Source organism: Drosophila guanche, unplaced genomic scaffold, assembly GCF_900245975.1.
Source record: "Drosophila guanche unplaced genomic scaffold, DGUA_6, whole genome shotgun sequence".
Classification (NCBI taxonomy): domain Eukaryota; kingdom Metazoa; phylum Arthropoda; class Insecta; order Diptera; family Drosophilidae; genus Drosophila; species Drosophila guanche.
Window position 1 is genome coordinate 4848382 of NW_022995744.1, and position 22734 is coordinate 4871115.

Sequence of the window (22734 nt, forward strand, 5' to 3'; positions counted from 1 at the left end):
CCCCTATTCCTCACCACTCTGAAGCATGCAACATGGCGTATGAGCAACGTTGAACGCGGCCAACCTGTGGGCGTTTTTCGTCGCAACTTTATGAACTTTCCCAAAAGAGGCAAACGAAGCAGCAACATCAGCAGATAGTGCAACTTCTGTAAGACTATTTGAAGTATGTGCAAGTAGCGACAACAACAATAACTGTCTGCTTAGCGTCGGGGGGAAAAAAAGAAACGGAAAAACAGTTGCAGCAACAACAACAATATTCAAGATGAGGCATAAAGCAACCTGCAGGAGAGTCTCCAACTAGTGATGACAGCCTCAAACTGATGGGAAAGTCACAAATCGAGTCCAAGTGGAGGACATTGAAATTGGCCCGGAAATGTCTTTAAGGATCGCGACCGAAAATGAATTTGCTTAGAGGGTGGAACTTGTTTCTCCATACAATTTGGGATGAAAATAATATTCTAAAAATATTGAATGCCAATATTTCCCAATATTTGTAATATATAATAAATATTTAATTGAAATCTCCAGACTGCGGAAACTGATAAAAGTCTTTGATTCCATTAAGTTACTTATTTTAATGTAAAGTTTTCTGGGAAACCCACCCATTCTGCTCTTTCACTGCTCCCTTCACTCCCTTCACTCCCTCACTCTAACTCATTCACTCACGCACTCATCGCTGGAAGCCTTTAACTAACTCCAGACATGGCACACGGTCCTCCAGACCCCATCGTTATTGTTACTGTGCTCTCTCCCACTCGCTTTCTTTCTCTCTGCTCCTTTTCTTTCACGTTTTAGGGCGTTAGTTTATAAAAAATGCACAAAGCTTGGCCGTGTTAAGAACTCGCTGCCACTGGCACTGCCTCAGCCACTCCCCTCTATTTCAGGGCAAAAGTGGCTGCCTTACGACGTCTATGGCTCATTCTTATCAACTTTTGGCCGTGCTTATAACTTTTGCCAGGAGGCAGAAGGAGCGGTAGCGAGACTTTGTTAGCTGCACGCGACAAGAGAGCATCCTGGAAGCCCAGTATCCAACCAGAATCCGCCCATTCAGGCAGCCAGGCAGCCAGGCAGTCCCCATTCAGACAACTTCTGCTAACAACAATAATTGTTAATAATGTTTATGAAAAGTTGCCCCACCATCGTTGCCTCCTCTTTCCCCGTTGCCATCCTCGTCTGCCACTTTGGCCATAGTTTGGCATATCTTTTGGTTTTGTTCAGTTGACTGTTGCTGGTCGAGCAATTGCCTGAATGGCATTCTATATGTACTTAGCAGGGGCACCAGGAACCATGAACCAGGAGCACCAGACTACAAGACACTTGCTTAAGTTTAATGATATTTGTTTATTTATGGGGCAATCGTTGTCAACTTTGGTGCACAAAGCAGATTGCTTTCCCCACAAAGAATGAGGCATCAAATAAAATAAGAGATTCCTAGCCATCCATCCATCCATTCATCCACGTATCCATCCATCTATCATCAGCACATTGAGGTAGATCAAATGCTCAAGATGCTCTCTGCTCAAAGGAAGTGCAGGACACACTTCAATTTAAACTATAAGCCAGCTCTCAGGCGGGAAGAGAGCTTCCACCTTTGTCACAGCGCTTGACATGGGATGGCATGGCCCCCGAGCTGCTGCTCCAGCTCCAGCTCCTGCCACGACTCGAGCATTCGCTGGAAATGATGCCCGGGACAATGTCTGCCAGCTGACGCGAGCTTCCGCCATACAAACACCCCCTAAAAGGAAGGAAGGAGTCATGGGGAGTCGTCAGCAGGCAGGAATACAGGAAGGAAGGACACCCAAGGACTGTTGCTTAAGTTCGGCTGCGCCAAGTGTTCAATATATCAATCAAAGGTGTTGAAAATAAATGAAAAATGTGTCGAAAGTTTATCACTGGATACACGAGGGGCAACTGGGAGGGGAAATGAACGAAACGACCAGCGGATTTTCCATTTCACAATGCACACTGTGCGAAGGGGGCTGGGGTGAAACAAATGGTGCGTAAAAATAAAGTAGTATGCGAGTAGCACACGACATGGCAACTTTTTTCCAAATCGATTAAGCTGTGACAACTTGCCAGGCTCCCCCTAGCACAGCATTCGCCAGTTGGCCAGTACCATAAGCCCGACGGCTCCTTCCCCCGGAAAGTGTTTAAAGGTTAACGTTTGAAAAGTGAAAAGGAATTTTCCCACTGCCTCTGGACCAACTGACTATCCCCAAGGCTGGCAAACCGCAAAAGTGAAGCTCGGGGAGCGTTGAATGCATTTTACTCGTACTCCTACTCGTCCTCGTACCTTGTGCAGTCGGCAAAACTATTTTCTGAAAATCTCTCGAAAGCTGTGTTCACTTTTGCCCACTGGCAATAAGCCCCAGAACACAAACAAGTGCGGGAGCGGGACCATTTGGCATTTCGGGGTTCGGGGTCTAAAGTTAGCAAGTAACCTGGAGTTTGTAAAGGAAAATAGTGCTTGACTTGAAGAAATTGCAAACTCCAACATGGAACTGGAAATGCTCTTTCCACAAACTGCAATTATGATCATTTTTGGGAGACATATATTATGGCAAGCGTCACATGTGATCGATGTCTTATGCTCTGGGGGTTTTCACGAGCTGGCGACAAGTTATTGTCCAAAAGAGTAGACCAAAATTCTGCTGACTGTTGCCAGAAGCGGGCCAGTAGCCGAAGTCATAACGCCTGTACCCCCCTCCAACGTTTGGCTTTTGGCTTAAGCGTCCTCCTCCACTTCACTTAACTTTCCAGAGCTTTTCGCTTTTGGCGTAGAAATTCTCCAGTGTTTTTGCTTCTGGTCAAGTATGATTGGAATTTTATATGGCCAAAAGGTTCGACGACGACGACGGCGACAACGACGACGACGTCAAAACGGCCAACACGTAGTCTGGGGAGCAGCGGGTGGTGGCCATCAAGTGTTTGACTTTTAGTTGGTTCTGGAGAGAGCACTTCTCGCCTTTTGCTGCCCTTTGCTGCCTTTTGCAGAGCAAAGCAAATTGTTACTGACTCCTTTTCGATATTATTATTAATTTATGTACCAGTTCGAGTACGATTGGGAGTACAGTGCACCAGCCATCAGCCGAGCTCCATCTGAATCAATAAACTAGTCACGTCTATGACACCCTCCGTATCCCATCTCAATCCCAGTCCCAGTCGTAGCTCGTATCCCCATTCGATTCAATCCAGTCCGGAAATGAGCAGCAAACAAAAATATCCATTTGCAATTTGTTGTCTGGCGATTAATGAGCACGGGAGCGGAGTGGGATTGGGTAGGCCGGAGGGGAGGGAGGGTAGCAGAGCGAACAAACCACAGAAAATGCTTAATTTATGTTACTGATCAAAATGGCGCTAATTGAAAATTAGCCGGTTATCGTACAATTATCTGGCCTGGACTCGCTTCCCTGCCTCACATACGAGTCTTTTGCTTTCTGTTTGGTTTTTGGCATCTGCTGGCCGGGGCAGGGGAAATTCAATTTCCATAGCCAATAGATAAGAGCACCCCCAGAACAAAGTCGAAGCCGGATGCGTTGGCTTTTGGGGGGGGGGAGGAATATATTTTGATTTGTGCGCCCATCCAGCGTGATTTCCTCCCTCCGATAAGCGCAGACAGCTTGTCCTTTTGGAAGGGGTGAGCTTTTCTTCTTCCCCCCCCCCCCCCCCCCCACGAGTTAATAGACCATGGCCAAGTACAATTTATGGCGGAATAAGTCGGGAAGTTTGTGGGTTTTGTGGGTTCGGAGCGTGGCTTGTTTTCCTAATGCTGCGGCGGTGATTAAGTAATTGTTGGAATTTTGATGAAAAGTTTGTTGCAATTTGAATTGGGAACTATATTTATGTATTTTCAAGTTTTTTGCAGGAGTGTGGATTGCTGCTGCTGACGAAAGCTCTAAAAGTAGCACGAAAGAAGCTGTCCACGAAGGTAATGTTTGCGCTCGAGAGCCGGATGGATCGTGAAAACGAACACTCTCAGAGCGCTGCCGAAGAGCGTTAACAGCTCTGTAGGCAGGCTGTTAGCGGGGAACGGAAACAGGCTGTTACGACGTGGTTACGGGCCGTTAACAGTGCTGCCGCCACGCTAGCGCTGCTAGTCTGAACCCAAGTGTTTCTTAGACATTTTCGAATGACTCTTTTAATTATCCATCTATGTACTACAATAATCACACCCTCGATTATCTGTTATTTCTCTACTTTTAATAGAGCAAAGAATACCTTCAGAAAACATATACTCTGTTATCTAATACACTCTCATGTACCCTTCAGACATTCCTTTAATCAATTTCTCTTCCACTTTGACGCAAATTCACTTCTCTCTCCTCATGATGTTGTTTCTCCGTTTATGTAGGTTTATGTGTATAGGCTTCTCTATTGGCCTGTCCATTCCTCTTTGTGGTGCTCCGACCAACAAATTGGACAACTTAAAGAGCTCATTAAATTAACTACACGCATCTGCCCGACTTTCGGCCATTTTCACTTGTTCTACATATTTATTATTATACTTTTGGAGTCCCTCCCTCCCACACTCCAACGCGCTCTGCATCTCTCTCTCTCTCTCTCTCTCTCTCTCTCTGTCTCTCTTCTCAATTTTATTTTGTCAGTTTTTGCTCTCCTCTTCTCTGATGCTGCTGACATGACATGAACTGTAGTTTATTTATTATTTCTCACACTCTACGCCCCACTCCCATTCTGCTTGTATATTTTCGGGCTTCTTTTCATTTTATTTATATCCTTGACGCATGCAAACATGTATGTATGTATGTGAATCAGGTCATACACACACACACATGCCGTTCGTTGTGCTGTGTAGTTTATTGTCAATTGTTTGTGGCATTTATTCGCAATTGTTTTCCTCCATTTTGTCACTTTGTTTGCCTCTGCTTTGCTCTGCTCTGGCTTTTGTTCATTTATTTATTTATTTGATTAGTTTTTATTGCATGACAATTTTCCGTGCATGATAAAAGCAGCTTCCACTCTTTGTACTCGGGGCCAAATATGCAGATTCCCCTCCCCTTCCCTTCCCGCAACTGTTTCTCATTTTGGCAGGACGCTGAGGCATGGGTGTAGGCTTAAAATTGTTCGTAGTTCGAGGAAAAGGAATTATCAGCTACATTTCATTCACTCAAAACTTTGTGGATTGTCGTAATGGCAGAACCATTAGCCGAAGACCATAATTCGTTCATCAGTTGACTATCATTTAACCATTTCAAAGTCAATTTTCGCGCTCTGCTCCCCCCTCCAGCCATCTGTCATGCGCCCTGCACAAACACAACACGAGTTCTTGCACAGGATAGCCTTGCATCCATTAACCCTCATCGACTGCCAGCCGTTTTCCCACCTCACTTTGACTGCGGATAACCATATGTGGTGTCCTCCCTGCGTTGCATCGGACTCGGACTCAGAGTGGGGCTCAGGCTCGTGCTCGGGCCAGAATGTCAGGACATCCATCCATCCGATGTTATTTGGTAGCCCCACAGTCGATTGAATTGCCATGCGGCACGTGCAACATGAATGGACTCGCTGCAATCGTCCTATGCATATAAAAGGAGGCTGAAAGCTGTTGATGATTGTGCCCCTGCCCTGCCCTGCCCTGCCCTGCACTGCCCTGCACTGCCCTGCACTGAGATGGGAGAGCTGCAGCCTCAACGCGTGGCTTCAACTCAATTATCAAACTTTTGGCCGGCGATCTGGGAGCCAACCTGGAACCTGCCACTCTGCCAGACACACACATATGGATTGCCGGGAACACGTGTTGGAAACAAACGGAAATGGATTTTTGATTGAGTGCACAATAAAATGTGCAATGCATTTTACAGGCCAAAATACGAATATGAAACATGCAAAAAAACAACTCCACAACTCCCGCTCCAAGTGGATGGAGCTTAGTCGTATTTATTTTATTCTACTCGCAACAACAACAAAAATCCACGGAATACCATTTTTAATTTTGGTCGAAAAGTTGCAATTTATTTGCAGGTTGCCCTTCATCCTTCCCTGCTTCCTTCCTTCTTTCGTCCATCATCATGAAAGTCAATTTATTTCATTATAAAGTGCATAGGATTGGGTGCTCCTCTCTGCTCTATCTGTGTGCTGTGCTGTGCTGTGCTGTGCTGTCTGCTCCTTTTTCTTTTCATTTTATGGCGCATATTTGGCCAATTTATTGGCCTCATGGCTAACAAATTGCCAAACACACAATGTGGATGGATGGAAAATTATTGCGTCGTTCGTTCGATTGGATGCAATGAAAAAGTTTCCTGCATCTTCCCACCCCGCCTTGACGGGGGTTTTTTCTGCATTTATAATTGGAAATCCATAAAGGGCGGATCGTAAAAATGGCCCCGAGTCAAGGGTCAGACACACATAAAAAAGGAAAACAGCAGCGGAAACAGTTTACGGAATTGACTGATGCCCTATCATAAAATGAGAGTATGGAGATAAAGCTAATTGATTGACTGATTGACGAATGACTCGCGCAGTGACAATAAAATCTATGAGCGTAGAAGAAGGTAAAATAAATCAACGGATCAACCCAATTTAATGGCAAAATCGATCTACCCGAAGCCAAGAGGCAACTATCCCTCGACTAGATGTAAATGTGCTGCCAAAAATCTTATATACTACAGAGACATAGAGACAGATGCCTCTGGCAGTCGCTCAGTCATGGGGAATCACAAAAACGCTGCCAATTTTCTACTATTTCCCTATGGCCAAATTTGTGTGTTGGAGTGGGACAGAGTGCCGTCAGATCGATGTCTGGAGTCCTCCTCGTGGTCTAGACGTTGTCTAATGACAAACGCAAACCACAAAAGATGACGACGACAGCGACATTGAGGATGGAAGATTGAGAATTGTGGATTGAGCATTGAGCATTGAGCATTGAGCATTGAAGGAAATGTTATGCAACTCGGTCGGAGCCAATTCAAGCCAAAGCCAAGTCAAATGGAAATGCTTTCGAGTCCTTGTCTGGCTGCGGACAAAATGTACGACTAAGATAAATAAACCGAACTTTAAATGGCCAATCGACCAACGACCGACCCATCATCGATGCCTTGTCCATGGCCCGGCTAATTCCCATTGACCGGAGCATAAACGAGGGGAGAAAGGGAGAGCAGCGAAGCAATGAAGCGAAAGATCTTTCGATTTTGTCCATTCGAAATTCATAAAATGCATGCAAAATAAAATCGAACCCTAAAAAGTGGCGCATCATCATTATTTATTCGATTCTCCCCCACTCTGCTCTCCTTTCGTTTGCCCTAACAAAAGGCACAATCAATGACGACATCGGTGTTTAAAATTGTTGGAAGAAACAGCAGACAATTTGCATAGCTAGAAGAGAAATAGAGCTAAAAGCAGCGCCAGACTATTGAGATAAATTAATATGCAAATTTTTCGCAGAGAGAACTTCTCCCATTCTCCGGTCCAGTCTTGTTCCCATTCAAGTGAAATTTCTTGAGTGCGAAGCCCGAAGTTTAGCTATAAAATAGAAATCCCATGCCCATGTCGGTTTCAGTATTATTCCTAAACACGACCATGAAGTGCTCTTGGAGTCTCTATTGCGGAGGTACGTTCTCTGAAAAGGTGATGGGGATTTTTTTACACAGAACACTGTGGAAAATTGAGTGCCAGAAATCCTTAGCTAGAATTTGCTAGAAGTTTTCGTGGGGAACAAGGTCGTCTTTTCATTCGTTTTAGCTACTGAGTTCTGCTGAAAGAGGTTCCCAAAATGTCCAAACAATTCCAAGAACTTCGAGAGTTCTGCCCGTATCCCCTGCTGGGTTTGGGTTTTGGGTTTGGGTTTGGGTGTGGATTTTGGCATGGCACAGAACAACGCCACAAAAACCCAAAGGGGTCTGATCGGCGCTTCGTTGACAGACATAATTGAGGGCTTAAGTCTGGCTCTGGTTCTGGTTTTGGAACAACACCCGCCAGCCAGGCTGGCTGCCGACTGGATCTCTCCTGCACTCTCTGGTGTCATAAAGCCATAAATAAGCCGCGGAAATTCCCAGATCCCGAATGAAAATTATGGAAAAACGGCAACGTTTATGACAGGCACACGCGCGACCCCAGACTCAGACTCGCTAATGATCCTCGCTAACTACCTGACCGGCAGAGGAACTACCTTTAAAGGGAGCTCACCCACGAGTCCTGGGCATCAAACGGACTCCGAGCGTCGTGGCAGCAACATCCATCGTCCAGCAAAATTGACAATGATTGACGAGCAGAAACTGAAGAAGAACTCGGAGAATAAGCAGCGCTCCAGCAGCAGGCCACATAGGATGCACAAGAAGGGAGCCAACGATCCTTTGAGGAAGAAGAAAAAGGCGCTGAAGAAGCTGCGAAAGAGATCGCCTCGGACCAACTTCTCCTATCAGCTGTTCCTGTATCGGCAGGAGCTGAAGCGAGCCAGTGCGGATTTCTCCTACTTGCGGCTGTCCAGGGCCAAGATAATGCTGACCAACGAGCTGATTGCCAAGAAAATTGGCAGCAACGAGCAGATGAGCAGCGTGGACGATCTCAAGATGCTCAGCCGAGAGCTGCAGTTCAAGAAGCGTCTCGCCAGTCAGGTGGAGCGCCTGGAGGAGTTCAAGAACTTGGGCCTCACCGAGATGATACTCGATGGCAAGAAGACAACCCTATAGCCATGGCAGGCAGGAGAGAGATCGTTAGGCTAGGGCTGGGCATTACCTTAAGTTAGTTGTAATCTGTTAGGCTGTAATATTTTATCAAATAAAATATCGCAATGAAAAATGTAATCCAATGCTTTGGCAATAACCTTTCAGCGATGCTTCTGTGCTCGGCCAGTCTCTGCTCTGGCCAAAATGTCACCGACGACAATGTGGAGGCCTCCAAAGTGGGGACTTTGTTGCTTCAGTCCTCATCCAGCACTTCGACCACTGCCAAACCACCAACTAGTGCGACTTCCCCTTTGCCAAAAGCCAAGTCCAAGCAGGCCCATGAAATCGAAGAGGATGACAAAAACTTCTCGAATGATCGACTGCCCGAATTAACGGACGCTGAGTACAGCAGCCTGGGGGAGGATGCGAATCCTTTGCATTTCCTTAAGCAGCAGCAGCCGCAGTCCACCAATCCGCAGGTATGATCTTGCCCAGGTAATCCTGAGGATTACTGCCCCATGTCTAGTCCGTGAACCTTTCTTTTATTGAATCGTATGCCACACTCTCTTTGCATCAGCCCAAACCTGAACCTTTGGCCATGCCCCAACCCAGTGCCTCTTCCATCTACATTACCATCCCAATTTACATCAATGCGGCTGGCAAGCTGCCACTCACTTTGGCCATTGGCGATCAGCAAATGTCCCTCAATCAGCAGAGAAAGTCAGCCTCAGCGAACAAGAAGAGTCCCCACACGAAGGCGCCCAATTCCCATTTCAATCGTTTGCTGGAGCAAATCGAGACAACTCCCAAGAGACGGGTGACGAACCGTCATCGCAGTCAGCTGAAGAGCAACATCCAAGCTGCCATCTACTAGCCAAGGATCTGGAATCTATCTCGGGGCTTACACAATTATTACATAACTTTAATGGTCTAAACAATAAATAAATGACAATAAATAGCTGAGAAATTTGTGTGTGTGGAACTTGAGGTGAGGGCGAAGGCAACGTCTAGACAGCATTGCTGAGGGGAGTCGCTGGCTCCTCCACGGGCTTGCCAGGCTCTGGCTCGGATGCTGCTGCAGTCTCAACCTCCTTTTCGGGTTGCTGCGTGGACTCTGCCTCGGGTTGCTTCGTCTCATCCGTGCTGGGTATGGCAGTGGCTGGTGTCTCGTCATCATCATCGTAATCATCGCCAATGGCCTGCTCGATGGTCTGCTGGATAAAGTGCTCAAACTGCTGGAAGTACTGCAGCGCATTGTTGGCCACCTGGGCGGTGGGCAGATCCGAGGTGACCTTCTTCAGGGCATCGCGGATGAGCACGAGCACTGGCTTGCGAGAGGGAACCACTGGCACTGCGGCTGTCACAGCCACGGGCTCTTTCTCCAGTTCCGAGGGGGTTTCTGTGGCTATCTCCTCAGTGGTGTCCGCTTCGCGGCGTCTTCTGATCAGCGAGTCATCGTCATCATCATCATCGTCCTCTACATCGTCATCGTCGGCATCCTCCTTGGACTCCTGCACGACCTTCTGCACATCCTCATCATCATCGTCGTCGTCGTGCTCCTCGCTGCTGTCCGCACTGGAGTTGTGCACTGGCTCCTCCTCCTCCACCTGCCGCGACGAAGGGAACTCCAGGCTCGTGTCGACTCGAGCTGGAGCTGCACTCACCGCACAGGCCAATGCCAGCAGAGCTGCTGCAGCAAAGAGAAGAGCATTCAAGAATTAGTTGGGGGATATTCCGTTTCAGGAGGGGGAATTTCAATGTCTCACCGAGGGTCAGGTAAATCGCTCGAACCATAATGCTAATCCTTTTTGTTTTCTTTGCTTTTCCGTGGGCGAACAGTTGCCTTTTGCAGTTTTGCGGTCTTTCTGAGCGAATCCAGCGCGTTGCTTTCGCTTTTTATAGCCCCAACCAAAATGAAAGTAAATCAACAACAAGGCGCTCGCTCCTCCACCTACTTCGAGCCATCGACCAAGCCGATGCGAAGCGATCCCATCCCAACCGATCCGATCCGCTCTCAGCGTGCTCCGACTCTAGCTCTGGGCTCTGGCGACTCACCAGAGCGATGCTCCAGTCGCTTTTTACACCAAGCCGAAGCTCTCTTTCTCTTTCTCTTTCTCTGTCTCTTTATTTTGTTTTCTTCTTTTGTTTACCCTACTGACACACGAAAGAAACCGAAATCATTTATTTAAATTTTCTGTGTGTCATTTTGGTTACTTCTTTCATACAGTTTTTTGGGCATCCGGACAGACTGTGTGCCTTAGAAATTAACAATAGCCAGACCAGAGTTTCAGCTGCTGATATGCAAAACTGCTTACAAGATCACTTAGTTGTTCGATGGTTCGGTCATTGGGCCCTTAATTATGTAATTAGACATGGGCTATGATCAGTTCGCCCCCAACTGGCCCAACTGGCCCAACTGACCAACTGGCAATGGATCAACACACACAAATCAGATCTCAACTTTCTAATGCTAATGGGAAATGTTGAAAACATTTCCATTCAAAATCAAATAATCAACTAGCAAAGCAAAGAGCGGGTGGCTGAAGAAAGCCAACGATCGGTCGAGACGAGATCACGAGCTGGATGGATGAGTCAGGAAATGATGAGCGCAATTCAGAGATCGAAGCTCTATGAGAATCCTCCAGCTGGCAAACAAGTCTAAGCTTCGCTCTAATTAAAACTACAATTACCTGAGCAGAAAGAGATCAGAGATCGAGACCAACACACAGGTAACGAAACAATAAACAATCGCAGAGCTTGATTGGATGTGAGGGGATTTCCTGCAAGCAAAATGCAGCTGCCGGCTATGTATCTCTAGACCCAAAGAACTCTCCCCCCACACACACGCACACACACACACACACACACACACACACACACACACATACAGAAGAAGGTAATATAAAAACAAGATCACCGAACCTTTCCAGATTGACCCAATTTTGAGGAACCGGCTTAAGAGGTAGCCAGCAAAGAGGCTGATCTGCAGAGGCTGGAGGCTGGACTGGGCTTTGGATGGGCGTTCGAATGGAGGGCAAGTAAGGTGTTAAACACACAGCCACAACCAGTTCCAGGTCCAAGCGAGAGCATTCTAGATGATTATCATGCCCAGCCCCAGCCCCAGTCCCAGTCCCAGGCCCAGTGCCAGTGTGTAAGCTGATAAATGACAACCAAATGAGCTTGCATAAAATTTCACCAACAAAACGACAAAACTTTTCGTACTTTCGTTCGTGTGTCTCGATGGATGTGGGGGGATATCTCGGAACTGCGCAAAGTGTAAGGTAAACAAGGCCCGAGAGAGATGAAAAGATTTACCAAGAAAACCGGTAGATGGCCAGAAGAATTCCCCCGACAGTGTGGAACGCCTGTACTTAAGCCGCCATTCGCCAGAAGATGCGATCAGTTGTTATAGCGACGACCAGCTGAGCAGATCGAACGTCCCAAGTGCAAAAAAAAAGTAACATGAGACCATACCAAGCAGTTGTAGTTCTAGGTAAGTGCCAGCAACCCAAACCCCAGTCCAGAACTGGCTCCTTGTGGCAGGTGCATCCAACCCACTTCCTGTCTCCCTCTTCTCCCTCTCTTCCCACAGTGGCCGCTCTGCTGCTGTTGGAGGCGGCTCCCATTGAGGCGAAGCGACGCAAGCACAAGGGTTCTGACCATCACCATCACGACAAGTCAGACTCCCAGAAGACCAAGACCAAGACAAAGTGGTCCAGCTCCACGGACCTGGCCGGCAACACTCAGGTGTCCACCGAGGAGCATGGCTACTACGTGAAGCGCACCTACGCCCCCCAGGCTGATGCCCAGAGCAGCAGGCGCATGAGTCCGCCCTTCCTGGCCATACCCATTGCCTGGTTCAGCTGCGAGCAGGGCCAAAAGGATTGCCAGGCCACCAACTCAGCGGCCATCAACAGCGCAGCTCAGTCCCTCAACGAGGGTTACCTCTGCGACGACGATTGCGTGGATCTCTATGAGCCCGTGTGCGGCAGGACACCCAATGAGGTGGCCGTCTTCTATAACCAGTGCAAGCTGAATGTGGCCAAGTGCCGCTCCCACGGCCTCTGGTCCGAATTGGCCTATGCCGAGTGCCAGCAGACATATCCCAAGGAGACTGCCTGCGCCGACAAGAAGTTCAGAAGTTCCCCCTACTTCCGTGACAGTGCCACCGTTGAGAAGCTGAACCAGGAGAAGGAGCAGCAGCAGGAGCAGGAGCAGGAAGACAAAAAGAAGCAGGAGAAGGACAGCAGTGAGAGCAGCGAAGAGAAGGAGGACAAGAAGCCCCTTGCTCTGACCCTGCCCCAGAAACCAGTTGAAGACGTGGCTTCCATTCTTGCACCTGTCCCCGTGAAGACTCCCGAAGAGATTGCCATGCCACCCATGCCCATGAAGGACACTCAATCCCCAAAGCCCTTGGTGATCGCCATGGCTGAGGCCGCTCCTGTGACCGAGCAGACCCCACCCAAGGTCGACAACGATAGGCTCCAGTATACGGTAGCCTAAAATTAAGAATCTCATTTATGCAATTAATATTTATTTTAATTTTAACAAATAAAATAATTTGAGAAAAATACTTGCAAGGGGATTTAAATTGTAGCAATTAAAAAAAAGGGCGAAAGATGCGAAAGAGAATGCAAGCCATCGATTGATGGGGAAGTTATTTTATATTCCATAATTATTTGTATTGCAAGGAAAGAGCTAATCTATTAAGCCATTATAATGGATATCTAATAGATTGTGAAGCATTTGATTATAAAACGTCAAACAGTCGGTGCTCACAGTTTGTTCGGAATGGAAGCTTATTCCTTTCTAAATAACACAAAATAACTTTGTCGCCAGTTCTCCGTCTTGAATGCGGTTCGTATAAACGTAACAAGCTCAAATGAAGGAAAACTGAGATACTACAGACCGACAGATACTTTGATCTATGCGTTATAAGAGTAGAACAAGCATGGACATGATCCATGGATGTGAAATATTTGTCCCAATGGCTTCTACCAATTATTGAAAATATTTCATGTGGTAATAAAGATTTACGAAAATCCAACAACGATTTGATGAACTCAATCTGCAGCAAAATGTATAGTAGAATTTATTCTATCTCCAATATATTTCGATTGCCCAGCAGAAAACGGTTAAGCCCCATCCCAAGCGTTTATTCGTTTTATACGAGCATGGATGCATGGTGCATTGATGGACAAGTGCATTGACCCGGGAAACAAGTTCTATAAACTGATTGAGCGCCAAAGATATCAGTAGCTGAATAGGGCCATCATTAGAAGTTCAACACTAAACCTAATTGGTAGGGCGTGGGCTGGACAGTGGTTTGCCCCAAGCCACCACGAGATGGCCGCTATAAAAGCTGCGAGGAATTCTGCAGCAGGGCACAGAAGTCATCCGACTGCAATGGGAGGCAGAAGAGTCCGACAACTGCAGCTACTGATCCTGCTAAGCGGAGGTGAGTCTTGAACTTCGGAGAACGAAAAGATCTATCAAAAAGATTTATCCCTCCACAGCTCTACTATGTGCTCGAGCTGCACCAACTGGAGAGCCAGCGGAGGAAGGGACTGTGACCCAATTCCCTGCCGAGCAAATCGAATCAGAGTCGCGATCGCAGAAGGATGTGGATATTTTGGAAGTAGACGAGGACCTGGACGGCAGGAGCGCTTATGTCAACAATCAGTTTGTGCCCAGTGAGCCCGTGGAGCTGGTGGATGATGAACAGAATGCGCCGCTCTACGAGATACTTCAGAAGCAAATGGAGCAGGTCCTGGCCTCCACGGGGCCCAACGATCCTGTTTACGAGCACAGGGAGAAGCAGGACAGACGAGATCAGCAGCCACCGAATCGAGCACCTCCACTCTTCACCAACAACCATCCGAACGATGCCGAATCGGACGATGACTACGAAGATGAGGAGGATCGAGCGGACTTGGGCTACAACAGCGATCAGGAGAAGCCAGATGCAGCTTCCCTGCTGGAGGAAGATGAGCAGACCGAGGCGGGCTATCAGGTGCCACAGCTGCAGCCATCGACCATTGCTACCAGCACCACCCGCAGACCCCACAGACGCCGCAGCACCACTGCGCATCCACGCACCACACGCGCAAGAGCCTCAGCGCAGCCCAGAGCCACACCAAAGCCAGCGAACCTGACCACCACATCAAGCACCAGCGCCACTGAGGCACCAGCGCCGACCACTACGACGAGTCCCAGTCCAAGGCCGAGCCTCAGTCCCAGTCGCAGGCCACTGCCGCATCCATCCAACAGTCTGCCCAGCGATCCTCAGGTCTACCAGCACAAGCGGCGCATCATCTTCAAGACAATCTCAACGGGCTCGCAGTTCATCAACTCACCAATTGGCGACCTCATGATTAAGTTCTCCATTGGCTTTGCCAAGCCAGCAAATGGCGCAGCAGCAGTCCCGTCCACCGAGGCGCTGCGTGCCCTCTCGAACAATTTACTGCGAAGCATCGAACTGCAGAAGCTGAAGAGAGCCAATAAAGTGCCGAGAGATTAATCAAAGTTGGAGCAATATTGATCAGATTAGAGTTCATTTTTTAATGTTAGTTAAGCTTAGAAGGATAGTCGCAGGTGGGGGATGGAGGATGCCACAAGATCAAACAGAAAGCTATCTAGTAAACAGGATTATTATTGGCATCCCGGAGGTGGTGTAGAGGTGCTCCCACTGCGGCTATCCTTATCGTTGTTCTTTCGAGTCCATCGTTTCGATCGGTGCAAGTCTTGTTAGTGTTAATCGCTAAGCGGTTTGGAAGCTTTACAAAAATAGATATACAAGTGAATGTGTGTGCTCATCGCACTGGCCAGAACTTGAGAGCGAGAACGGGTATGGTGACGCCCGTGATGATGCTGGAGATGAGATTGACACTGTGGTTGTCCAGAATGCGCAGGCCGCTCACATGACGCACACCCTTGCCGGGTGCATCCACAATTTGGCCCTGCTCATTGATGCCCGAGAACTGCAGCACGCCGCCCAGGAAGGAGTCCAGCAGCGAGCCAAAGAGTCCGGCAATGCCACCAAAGAGGATTATTGGCCACTGCGGTGGACTCACTAGCAGCATTTTGGCATCCACGGTGTAGCGGACGGTGACAAAGTAGCCAAAGCCCACGAGGAAGCCGCCCAGCAGGCTGACGACGACGCCGATCAGCGAGATGCCTCCGTTGGTGCCGCGCGGCACGCGTCGCCAGCTAATGATGGAGATGGGATCACGCTGGGAGAGCACGCTGCCCAGCTCGCTGGACCAGGTGTCGCCGTTGCAGCAGGCGAAGGCGCTCATCACGGCAATGCCCAGCCAGCTGGAGCGGTACTCCTTGGAGAAGTCAATGGCCCGCTCGCCGCAGCCGCAGTCGATGAGGTAGAGCAGTGCCAGCTGGGCAGCCATTCCTCCGTTGCACAGAACCTGGACCCAGTTCCGCTGGCCCTCGCCCTCCTTGAAGTCGTGCTCGAAGCGGCGTTTCATGTGCGCCCGGAACTTGGTGGCCCGCGACGAGCTGAAGAAGAACACCACCAGGCTGGCGAAGAACGGATGGCTGGCTATGGACAGTATGAAGGCCACCACAATGCCCAAGGCCGCTCCAGACTGGCTCACCGAGCGTCGACGCAGCGCCACCGTCATCAGTGTGAGGGGCGCCAGCGTGGAAAAGAGCCAACGCATGGGCGGTATCACCCGGGGCTCTGTCAATCAATCAATTAGATAACCTTTTGCATTCTGGAGTATATTCATGCAGTTACCCACCTTCGTAGGTATCGCTGCTCCAGATCTTCGAGAGGGCCACGTTGCCCAGCCACATGAACAGGGAAATGGGTATGGCCAGGCCACAGAACAATACCGGCATCCAGTTGCGCATCGTTTTCGATTTTTACATGCAGTTTAAGTCGTTTAAATTCACACTTTCTCCAGTCTGATTTGTTTATTTTTGTTTTTTGGAATGCCGACTAGCGATATCGATAAAATATACCGACAGACAGTCGGAAATATACCGACAGATACCCTTGCATTCTCAAAATATACTGTAAATCTTTAATTATTTTCCTTGATTTTGATGTTCTGTTTCATATTACTTGATATTTAGGAGTCTCCGCGCTGAAAGTATAATTTTATCCAATTAATCAATCAATTCTCCACAAGATTGGCTAGTTTTAACGATTTTTTTCTTTGCATGTTTCCAAATTAAGTTTTAAACTGACCAACAAAACTGTCACAAAACGTTACGTGAGTGGGAATTGTGGGATATTTAAAATATCATTTATCCGGCTGCTATTAAAAATTAATAGAGACTTTATGTTAGATTGACTTGTTTTTAACATTTTCACTTTCTCGATATCCATAATATGGAAAATTCTATACCGATACCGTAGACATACTGTGAACTCAATTTCCTAGTCAAAATATCCTGAGAAGTAATAAACCTTAAATGGTCTCTTAGCGTATTAGCTTTGCGTATTTTTTGAAACAACGACGCCATGTTATCAGTAAGCGACCATCTCTACGAAATCTGTTAGCTGCACTTTTAAGTTAACAGCGTGCTGTTAAGCGCACCGTTTGAATTCAAAAAATTGCATGATGCTCACGTACAAGTCGTAGTTGATGCTTTATAATAAACCATTAAACAGGTAGTTAGGAGAAGTAGAACCCCTCTAATCGTTGCACACGCTTATCGAGCTCCTTCACCAGACTCGTTATCTCATCCAGCTGGGCAGAGCAGGAGCAGCCCGACGACGAATCAAAGGAAATATCCAATACCTGCGGAAAGTTCGTCTGGTTATGGCTTTAATTACGTATGGAAAATGTCAGAGTAAGGCTAAGAGGAGTAAAAGCTATTGGAAGAAGCGTGGACTGGGGCTGCGAGGCTTGAAGTCCAACTCCTTGGCCACCAAACTATTTCCGCGTGACGACTGACGAGCACTTAAAGTCGTAGCCGAAGAGGATTTGCTGGCACTCTTTGGTGTCTGTGGCTGCTTTGTGTGTTCACTGTCAAGCACCTGGAAGTTTTCATCCAAATTTTTGTAGGCCTGCGACTGGCGCATATCGATGCGAATGCTCCGATCGTTCGACTGGGCTGTGCTGCTGGCGTTGCTCTGCTGGTAGGAGGAGGCTGCGCTCGTGTCGCAGCTGGTGGAGGCCAGGGCCGACTTGGCCTCGAACTTGGAGGCGTCGTAAGTGTGCAGATTCGACTGCCACACCAGCAGCTGAAATCACAGATGAGAGGATTACACAAACAGTCAATGGAGAAGCGGAAGCCACAACTCACCTGGCGATCATTGCCGCCCGTGGCAAACTTTTCCCCATTCTGGGAGAATCCCACAGCGTTAACGGCACCCGTGTGGCCCGTCAGTGTGTAGATGGGTCTGCCCTCCAGCAGGTCCAGAATGCGAATGGTGCAGTCATCGCTGCCGGATAACAGAAAGTGCCCGCTGGGATGGAAGGCCACATCGTTGACGGGCGCAGAGTGGACCACGTACAGCTGCAGCAGCTGGCTGGCGGCCACATCGAAGATCTTGATGCGGTTGCAGCCGAGGGCCACGGCCACCATGTTGCCCCACGGATGCCAGGCCACCTGCCGTGGGGCAGCCCGCTCCTCGGTGAAGGTGCGCACGCACTCGCCCGTGTTCACGTCGTAGATACGCAGCGACTTGTCGTCGCAGACGGTAGCAATCATCTTCCCGTTTGGACTGAACTTGGCGGCTCGCACCCAATTGGTTTGCTGGGCGAAGGAGGAGATGAACTGGCGCTTGGCCACGCGCCACATTTTCACGGACTTGTCGTCGGAGGCCGTCAGCATCATGTGGCCGGTCGGATCAAAGTCGATGCTGCGCACTGGCTTGCTGTGCGCCACAAACTCCCCGGACACGCCGCGCACCTTCGGTTCCCAGATCTTCACCGTGCGGTCGTGGCCGGCGGAGGCCACCAGGTTGCCCTTGGGCGACCACGACACTCCGTACACCGGTGCCGCATGCGATCCAAAGCGAATGCAGCGGGCTGCCTGATTCAGATTCCACAATATCACAGAGGCGTCCAGCGAGGATGTCGCGATCTGCGAGCCTTCGGGGCTGAAACGCAGTTGGGTGATGCTGCCCGAGTGGCCAGTGAAGTGACGGTCGAGGGCTGGGTCGCTGAACATGTTTTATTTCCTTTTTAATCCTTTTTTATGTTATTTCAACAAATTGTTTATATGATTTAGCGCTTTGTTTGAAATAAAATGCGTCGTCTGTCAGTGATGATGACCCTCACAAAAATACCGACAGACCCTCGGAAATATACCGAAATATACAATTTTATTTTCCAAATATGGTGTAAGTGTACCGTAATTTTCGTCGACTTTGATCTTCACACTTTACGTTACATTTTATCCCATACATGAATCAATTGCCTACAATATTGGGTAACTTAACTTATCTGAGGAGTGGGCTTTGTACCCGCGATTGATTTTCCGCCTTTCTGCCCTTTTTGAGCTGTTTGTTCTTAGCTGTTATTCTTATGGTAGTGTAAACTAACATGAAATGTTATTGAAGTAACACTCCAATTGGGAAGCTGGCAGCTTGAGTGAAATTTTGAGTACGCATTTGCAAGAAAAAGCCGATAGGAGAGGCTTCACACGTAAGTGCAAGTAATGCGCAACAGATGGCGCACAATGTATGTAAGAAAAATGTAACATAAAAATTCAGCAATCGAAATATCAAATGAAAATCCAAGTGTAATTCGAAAAAAAGCAAGATTAATAGATTTGTTTAAAAAAGAATTGTTTAAGGTAAATCTTTAAAAAAATCACTGCAACAAGAGTCTCGACAGCGGCACAGATTCATATATGTTTGACATCAAACACGCCATCTGTTGGGAGAGAGAAATGACGAGCAGATCCTTTATTTGACCACTCTTGTGTGTGGTGTGCCTTTTCTTGGAAAGTGTCCCTACCTGCCTGCTGTCATTATCCTTATTCTTCCGCATGCCGTCGTCGAACTCTGGGCTAGTTCATTCAACTTCAACCTGCCAAAGCAATTCCTGCCGCACTCTAATGATCTGATCCTCGCTGTTTGGACTTGGAATTGGACTTGGACAAGTTCAATGGCCACGCCATGCCAAACAAACTGCCACGAGTATCGCTATCGGGCTAATTATGCGTTTGCCAGCATACAGTAACCGGGAGACGACTCTAACCCAAAAGCCGACAACAAATTAAACAACAAAAAGTGACAGGAGTGCAACTGTGAAAGTGCAGTAAACGGCAAACGGCAAACGGCAAACAGCACACGACAAACGTCAAACGGCATAGCGGACTACAAACAAAAGCCACCGACGAACGAACGAGCGGGCTGAGGGCCCCGAACTGGAGCCGAAGCCGAGCTGAACTTTGAGAAATTAGTGTGACAAGCGCACGATTTCCACCTGTAGCTGCTGGCCCCTTAACTGTTCTTTTGCCAAAATGCAGTTATAGGCTGTCGAACCCGCAAAACTTGCAACTTGCAACTTGCAACCCCTGCTAATGTGCAGATCGCATAGACAAAAGGTCATTGTCATCTCCACAGCTCTGGGGTGGGTTCAACAAACTGTTTTTTATCAAAAAACTGTTGCACTTTCAAATAAACTAAGCTAAAGTGCCCCCAAGGGATCGCTCTCAAGCACAGTGAAAAATCCTCAAACGAAGGTAACGGGATGGCAAAAGTATTCCCGAATTTTGGATGCTCTACAATAGGTTCAATGACTTTTACACGATGATTTCCTCAGCACTCAAATGTTCACAGAGAGATGAATATATTCTGGCCTTTTCCCTTACTCCACTTTAAGCTGAACAAAGGTCTTTGCATATCGCATGTACTTGTCCTCGAAGGGTTTTGCCAAATGAGAGGTCCTTGTTCCCGGTGGCATGTGGCTTGTGCCACAAACGAGCCGCAATAAGCGGCACCAGATCCAGGACCGGGACTGAGACCGGGATCGAGACCCGAGAAGACCCCAAAGGTACCGACCAATCAAGCAACGGACGGGACCGATCGACCCTTTTGCCAAAGTCAGAGCCAGAGCCAGAGTCTGAGCCAAAGCCAAAGCTTCTCGCTACACCCTGGAGCGAGGGCCTTCATTTGGCTCGTGTCATCTGTTGAATTATAAAATATGGCAAGGAATTAATTTGCCAGCCAGCCAGTCAGCCAGCCCTTCCATGCCCTGGGTCGAATCTGGCACAGCAGCAGCAGCAGCAGTCGCAGCAGCAGAACAGCAGCAGAAGGACCAGAATAGCAGGATAACGATCCAAATCATCTACCGCTATGCTCTCGCCCTCTCTTTGCTGCTCTCTCTCTGTCTCTCGGTCGCTCTTCCTATCTTCTGAGCACCTGTCGCCTGCCCGACTCTGACTCTGACTCGAATCCCAGTCCGAATGTCGGGGATCTTCTGGATGCGCAGACAAAACGCTGAGAAAAGGTGCGCTTAAATTCTTTTAATGACTTGCCTCGCGTCCTCAACCTGCTGATCCTCAGTGGCAGCTCTTGTGGCCTCTTCCATCCTTTTGTTTGTGTGTGTGTGGATCGTGTGTGCCGCAATTTGTTGCTCATTGTGTGCGTGCCTCCGTCTGCTGTTTGCCTCAAAATCTGTCTATAATCTGTGTTTTAGGCCCATGCCACAATTGATTTCCGACTAAGCCTCAAAAAACCCGAAAACACCTTGAGATCGGCCCCACTCCAATTCCCATTCCTCTGTCGTTGCACTCTTGGGTCTTCCCGCCTCCCCGCCTCTATCTCTTTGACTTTGCACCTTTTCTCACAAAATCCGTACAAATTTCGTGTTTAGATTTTGTCATTTTAATTGCCGGGACTTGGCTTTTGGCTTTGTTTTTAGTTCTGTTTTGACATTCGCTTTCGGCCCGATTCAACGTCTTGCAACCCTTTTTTTCTAAGCCCTCGTCGGATCGTTGACTGTTGACTGTTTACTGTTTGCTGCTTGCTGTTCTACCCTACCCTTCCCTGGCTTCTTTGTCTTGCCAATTAAGCTGTTTAAATAGATTTCACAATTCACAGCTCTGTCTTGGCCCCAGAGGGTTGATTTGCATATTTGACTTGGATTTGTCAATGCATTCGCTGCATTCAAGTCGAAAGAGCTTAAGATTTCCTCCACCCTCAAGATGGTCGGGCGGGGTGGTGGCCAAGACTAATCTCCAACTTGTAGACTAGTCATTGACACGGCATTCCCTTGGCTTCGCTTTGCTTCCGATTTGGCCAGCGAACTTGGGCCACTCAGATGTTCGTTCCTTGTGCCGCCTTGGGTGCTCGGTGTTCAGTCTTGGCTGATTCGTTTTCAATCTCAACTTTCGAGGATGGAGATTGAAAGGAAAGTCTGCCTGTCCCTTGCTCTTCCTCCCATCCAAAACTAATCAAAACTGTGACTACTGTAGGGGATTGTGTAAAGAAGTCGCCCGCTGGCATCACCTGTCCTTAAGTGTCCATTAATACAGTGCTATTCCCCATTAGAGTTCATCATCCAGCAATCAATTGGCTACAAAACTACGGATCCAGAGCAAGCCAGGTGACAATGCTCAATCAAAGAAAGGTGCAGCAATCATAACTTATCAGTTTCAATTCCATAAAAGGCCAAAAGGGAAGAAGCGACAGCGCACGGGAGAGAGGCAACCAAGCCGTAGGCCTGTTCAAATTGGGTCACTTTTGGCCTGGCCGACAAGTCGATCTTGTAATATCGATCGAGCGAGCGTGACAGGTGCAGAGGTGCACTTACAATTGTTGTTGCACCTTCCTTTTCCCCGACTCCCAGATCGAGTGTGTGGATTTTGTATCTTGTATCTGAGAGCAGTCGTACATGTATTAAGCGACAGCTTGTGGCTCAAAACACACACACGGCATGGACTCCCCTGAGGGCCTAGATTAGATGCAGATCTCAGTGTCTCTCTCTCTCTCTCTCTGTCTGTGTGCCGAATGTTTTTGCGGTCTGTCTGTCGCTGGGGCGAAAGATTTTTATGACTTTTGCATCTTTTGGCTTCTGCTGCCGCTGTCTGCTCGTGGTGTCGTGTGGCCCATGTCAACTGGGACTCACTGGTACTGCTGGCTGTAAGTCTCGGCTCTGAGGCAGAGTCTGGCTGCTGTTGTAATTTGCCTCCT

At 48.2% G+C, this 22734-nt stretch overlaps 7 protein-coding genes across 10 annotated transcripts; 4 read left to right on the top strand and 3 right to left on the bottom strand.

Annotated features, from left to right (window-relative positions):
- The first annotated feature begins 8172 nt into the window (after positions 1-8172).
- On the top strand, positions 8173-8710 carry LOC117579792. The gene has a single exon (XM_034265855.1). It carries the CDS (start codon positions 8211-8213, stop codon positions 8640-8642), a length of 432 nt encoding a protein of 143 aa, XP_034121746.1. The 5' UTR covers positions 8173-8210; the 3' UTR covers positions 8643-8710.
- LOC117580484 lies at positions 8645-9492 on the top strand. The gene is made up of 3 exons (XM_034267066.1): positions 8645-8693; positions 8784-9097; positions 9196-9492. Exons 1-3 carry the CDS (start codon positions 8645-8647, stop codon positions 9490-9492), a joined length of 660 nt encoding a protein of 219 aa, XP_034122957.1.
- A 40-nt stretch (positions 9493-9532) lies between these two features.
- Positions 9533-10584, bottom strand: LOC117579483 (kinesin-related protein 4). 3 transcript variants are annotated; one of them, XM_034265380.1, is made up of 3 exons: positions 10385-10583; positions 10163-10308; positions 9533-10105 (listed from the first exon to the last, which is right to left on the bottom strand). In XM_034265380.1, exons 1-3 carry the CDS (start codon positions 10410-10412, stop codon positions 9626-9628), a joined length of 654 nt encoding a protein of 217 aa, XP_034121271.1. In that variant the 5' UTR covers positions 10413-10583; the 3' UTR covers positions 9533-9625. The 3 variants fall into 3 exon arrangements, with proteins under 3 accessions (XP_034121271.1, XP_034121270.1, XP_034121269.1); XM_034265379.1 differs by having other exon boundaries at positions 9533-10305; positions 10385-10584; XM_034265378.1 differs by having other exon boundaries at positions 9533-10308.
- A 1424-nt stretch (positions 10585-12008) lies between these two features.
- LOC117579215 lies at positions 12009-13160 on the top strand. The gene is made up of 2 exons (XM_034264982.1): positions 12009-12111; positions 12211-13160. The coding sequence occupies exons 1-2, from the start codon at positions 12081-12083 to the stop codon at positions 13119-13121; spliced, it is 942 nt and encodes a 313-aa protein (XP_034120873.1). The 5' UTR covers positions 12009-12080; the 3' UTR covers positions 13122-13160.
- Positions 13161-13990: 830 nt separating this feature from the next.
- On the top strand, positions 13991-15164 carry LOC117579427. Its single transcript, XM_034265309.1, has 2 exons — positions 13991-14076; positions 14135-15164. The coding sequence occupies exons 1-2, from the start codon at positions 14025-14027 to the stop codon at positions 15136-15138; spliced, it is 1056 nt and encodes a 351-aa protein (XP_034121200.1). The 5' UTR covers positions 13991-14024; the 3' UTR covers positions 15139-15164.
- A 166-nt stretch (positions 15165-15330) lies between these two features.
- Positions 15331-16570, bottom strand: LOC117579428 (transmembrane protein 19). The gene is made up of 2 exons (XM_034265310.1): positions 16376-16570; positions 15331-16314 (listed from the first exon to the last, which is right to left on the bottom strand). Exons 1-2 carry the CDS (start codon positions 16485-16487, stop codon positions 15431-15433), a joined length of 996 nt encoding a protein of 331 aa, XP_034121201.1. The 5' UTR covers positions 16488-16570; the 3' UTR covers positions 15331-15430.
- Positions 16571-17242: 672 nt separating this feature from the next.
- Positions 17243-18855, bottom strand: LOC117579426 (POC1 centriolar protein homolog). 2 transcript variants are annotated; one of them, XM_034265308.1, is made up of 3 exons: positions 17892-18855; positions 17623-17829; positions 17243-17383 (listed from the first exon to the last, which is right to left on the bottom strand). In XM_034265308.1, exons 1-3 carry the CDS (start codon positions 18759-18761, stop codon positions 17258-17260), a joined length of 1203 nt encoding a protein of 400 aa, XP_034121199.1. In that variant the 5' UTR covers positions 18762-18855; the 3' UTR covers positions 17243-17257. The 2 variants fall into 2 exon arrangements, with proteins under 2 accessions (XP_034121199.1, XP_034121197.1); XM_034265306.1 differs by lacking the exon at positions 17243-17383 and having other exon boundaries at positions 17394-17829; positions 17892-18852.
- Between the last annotated feature and the right edge of the window lie 3879 nt (positions 18856-22734).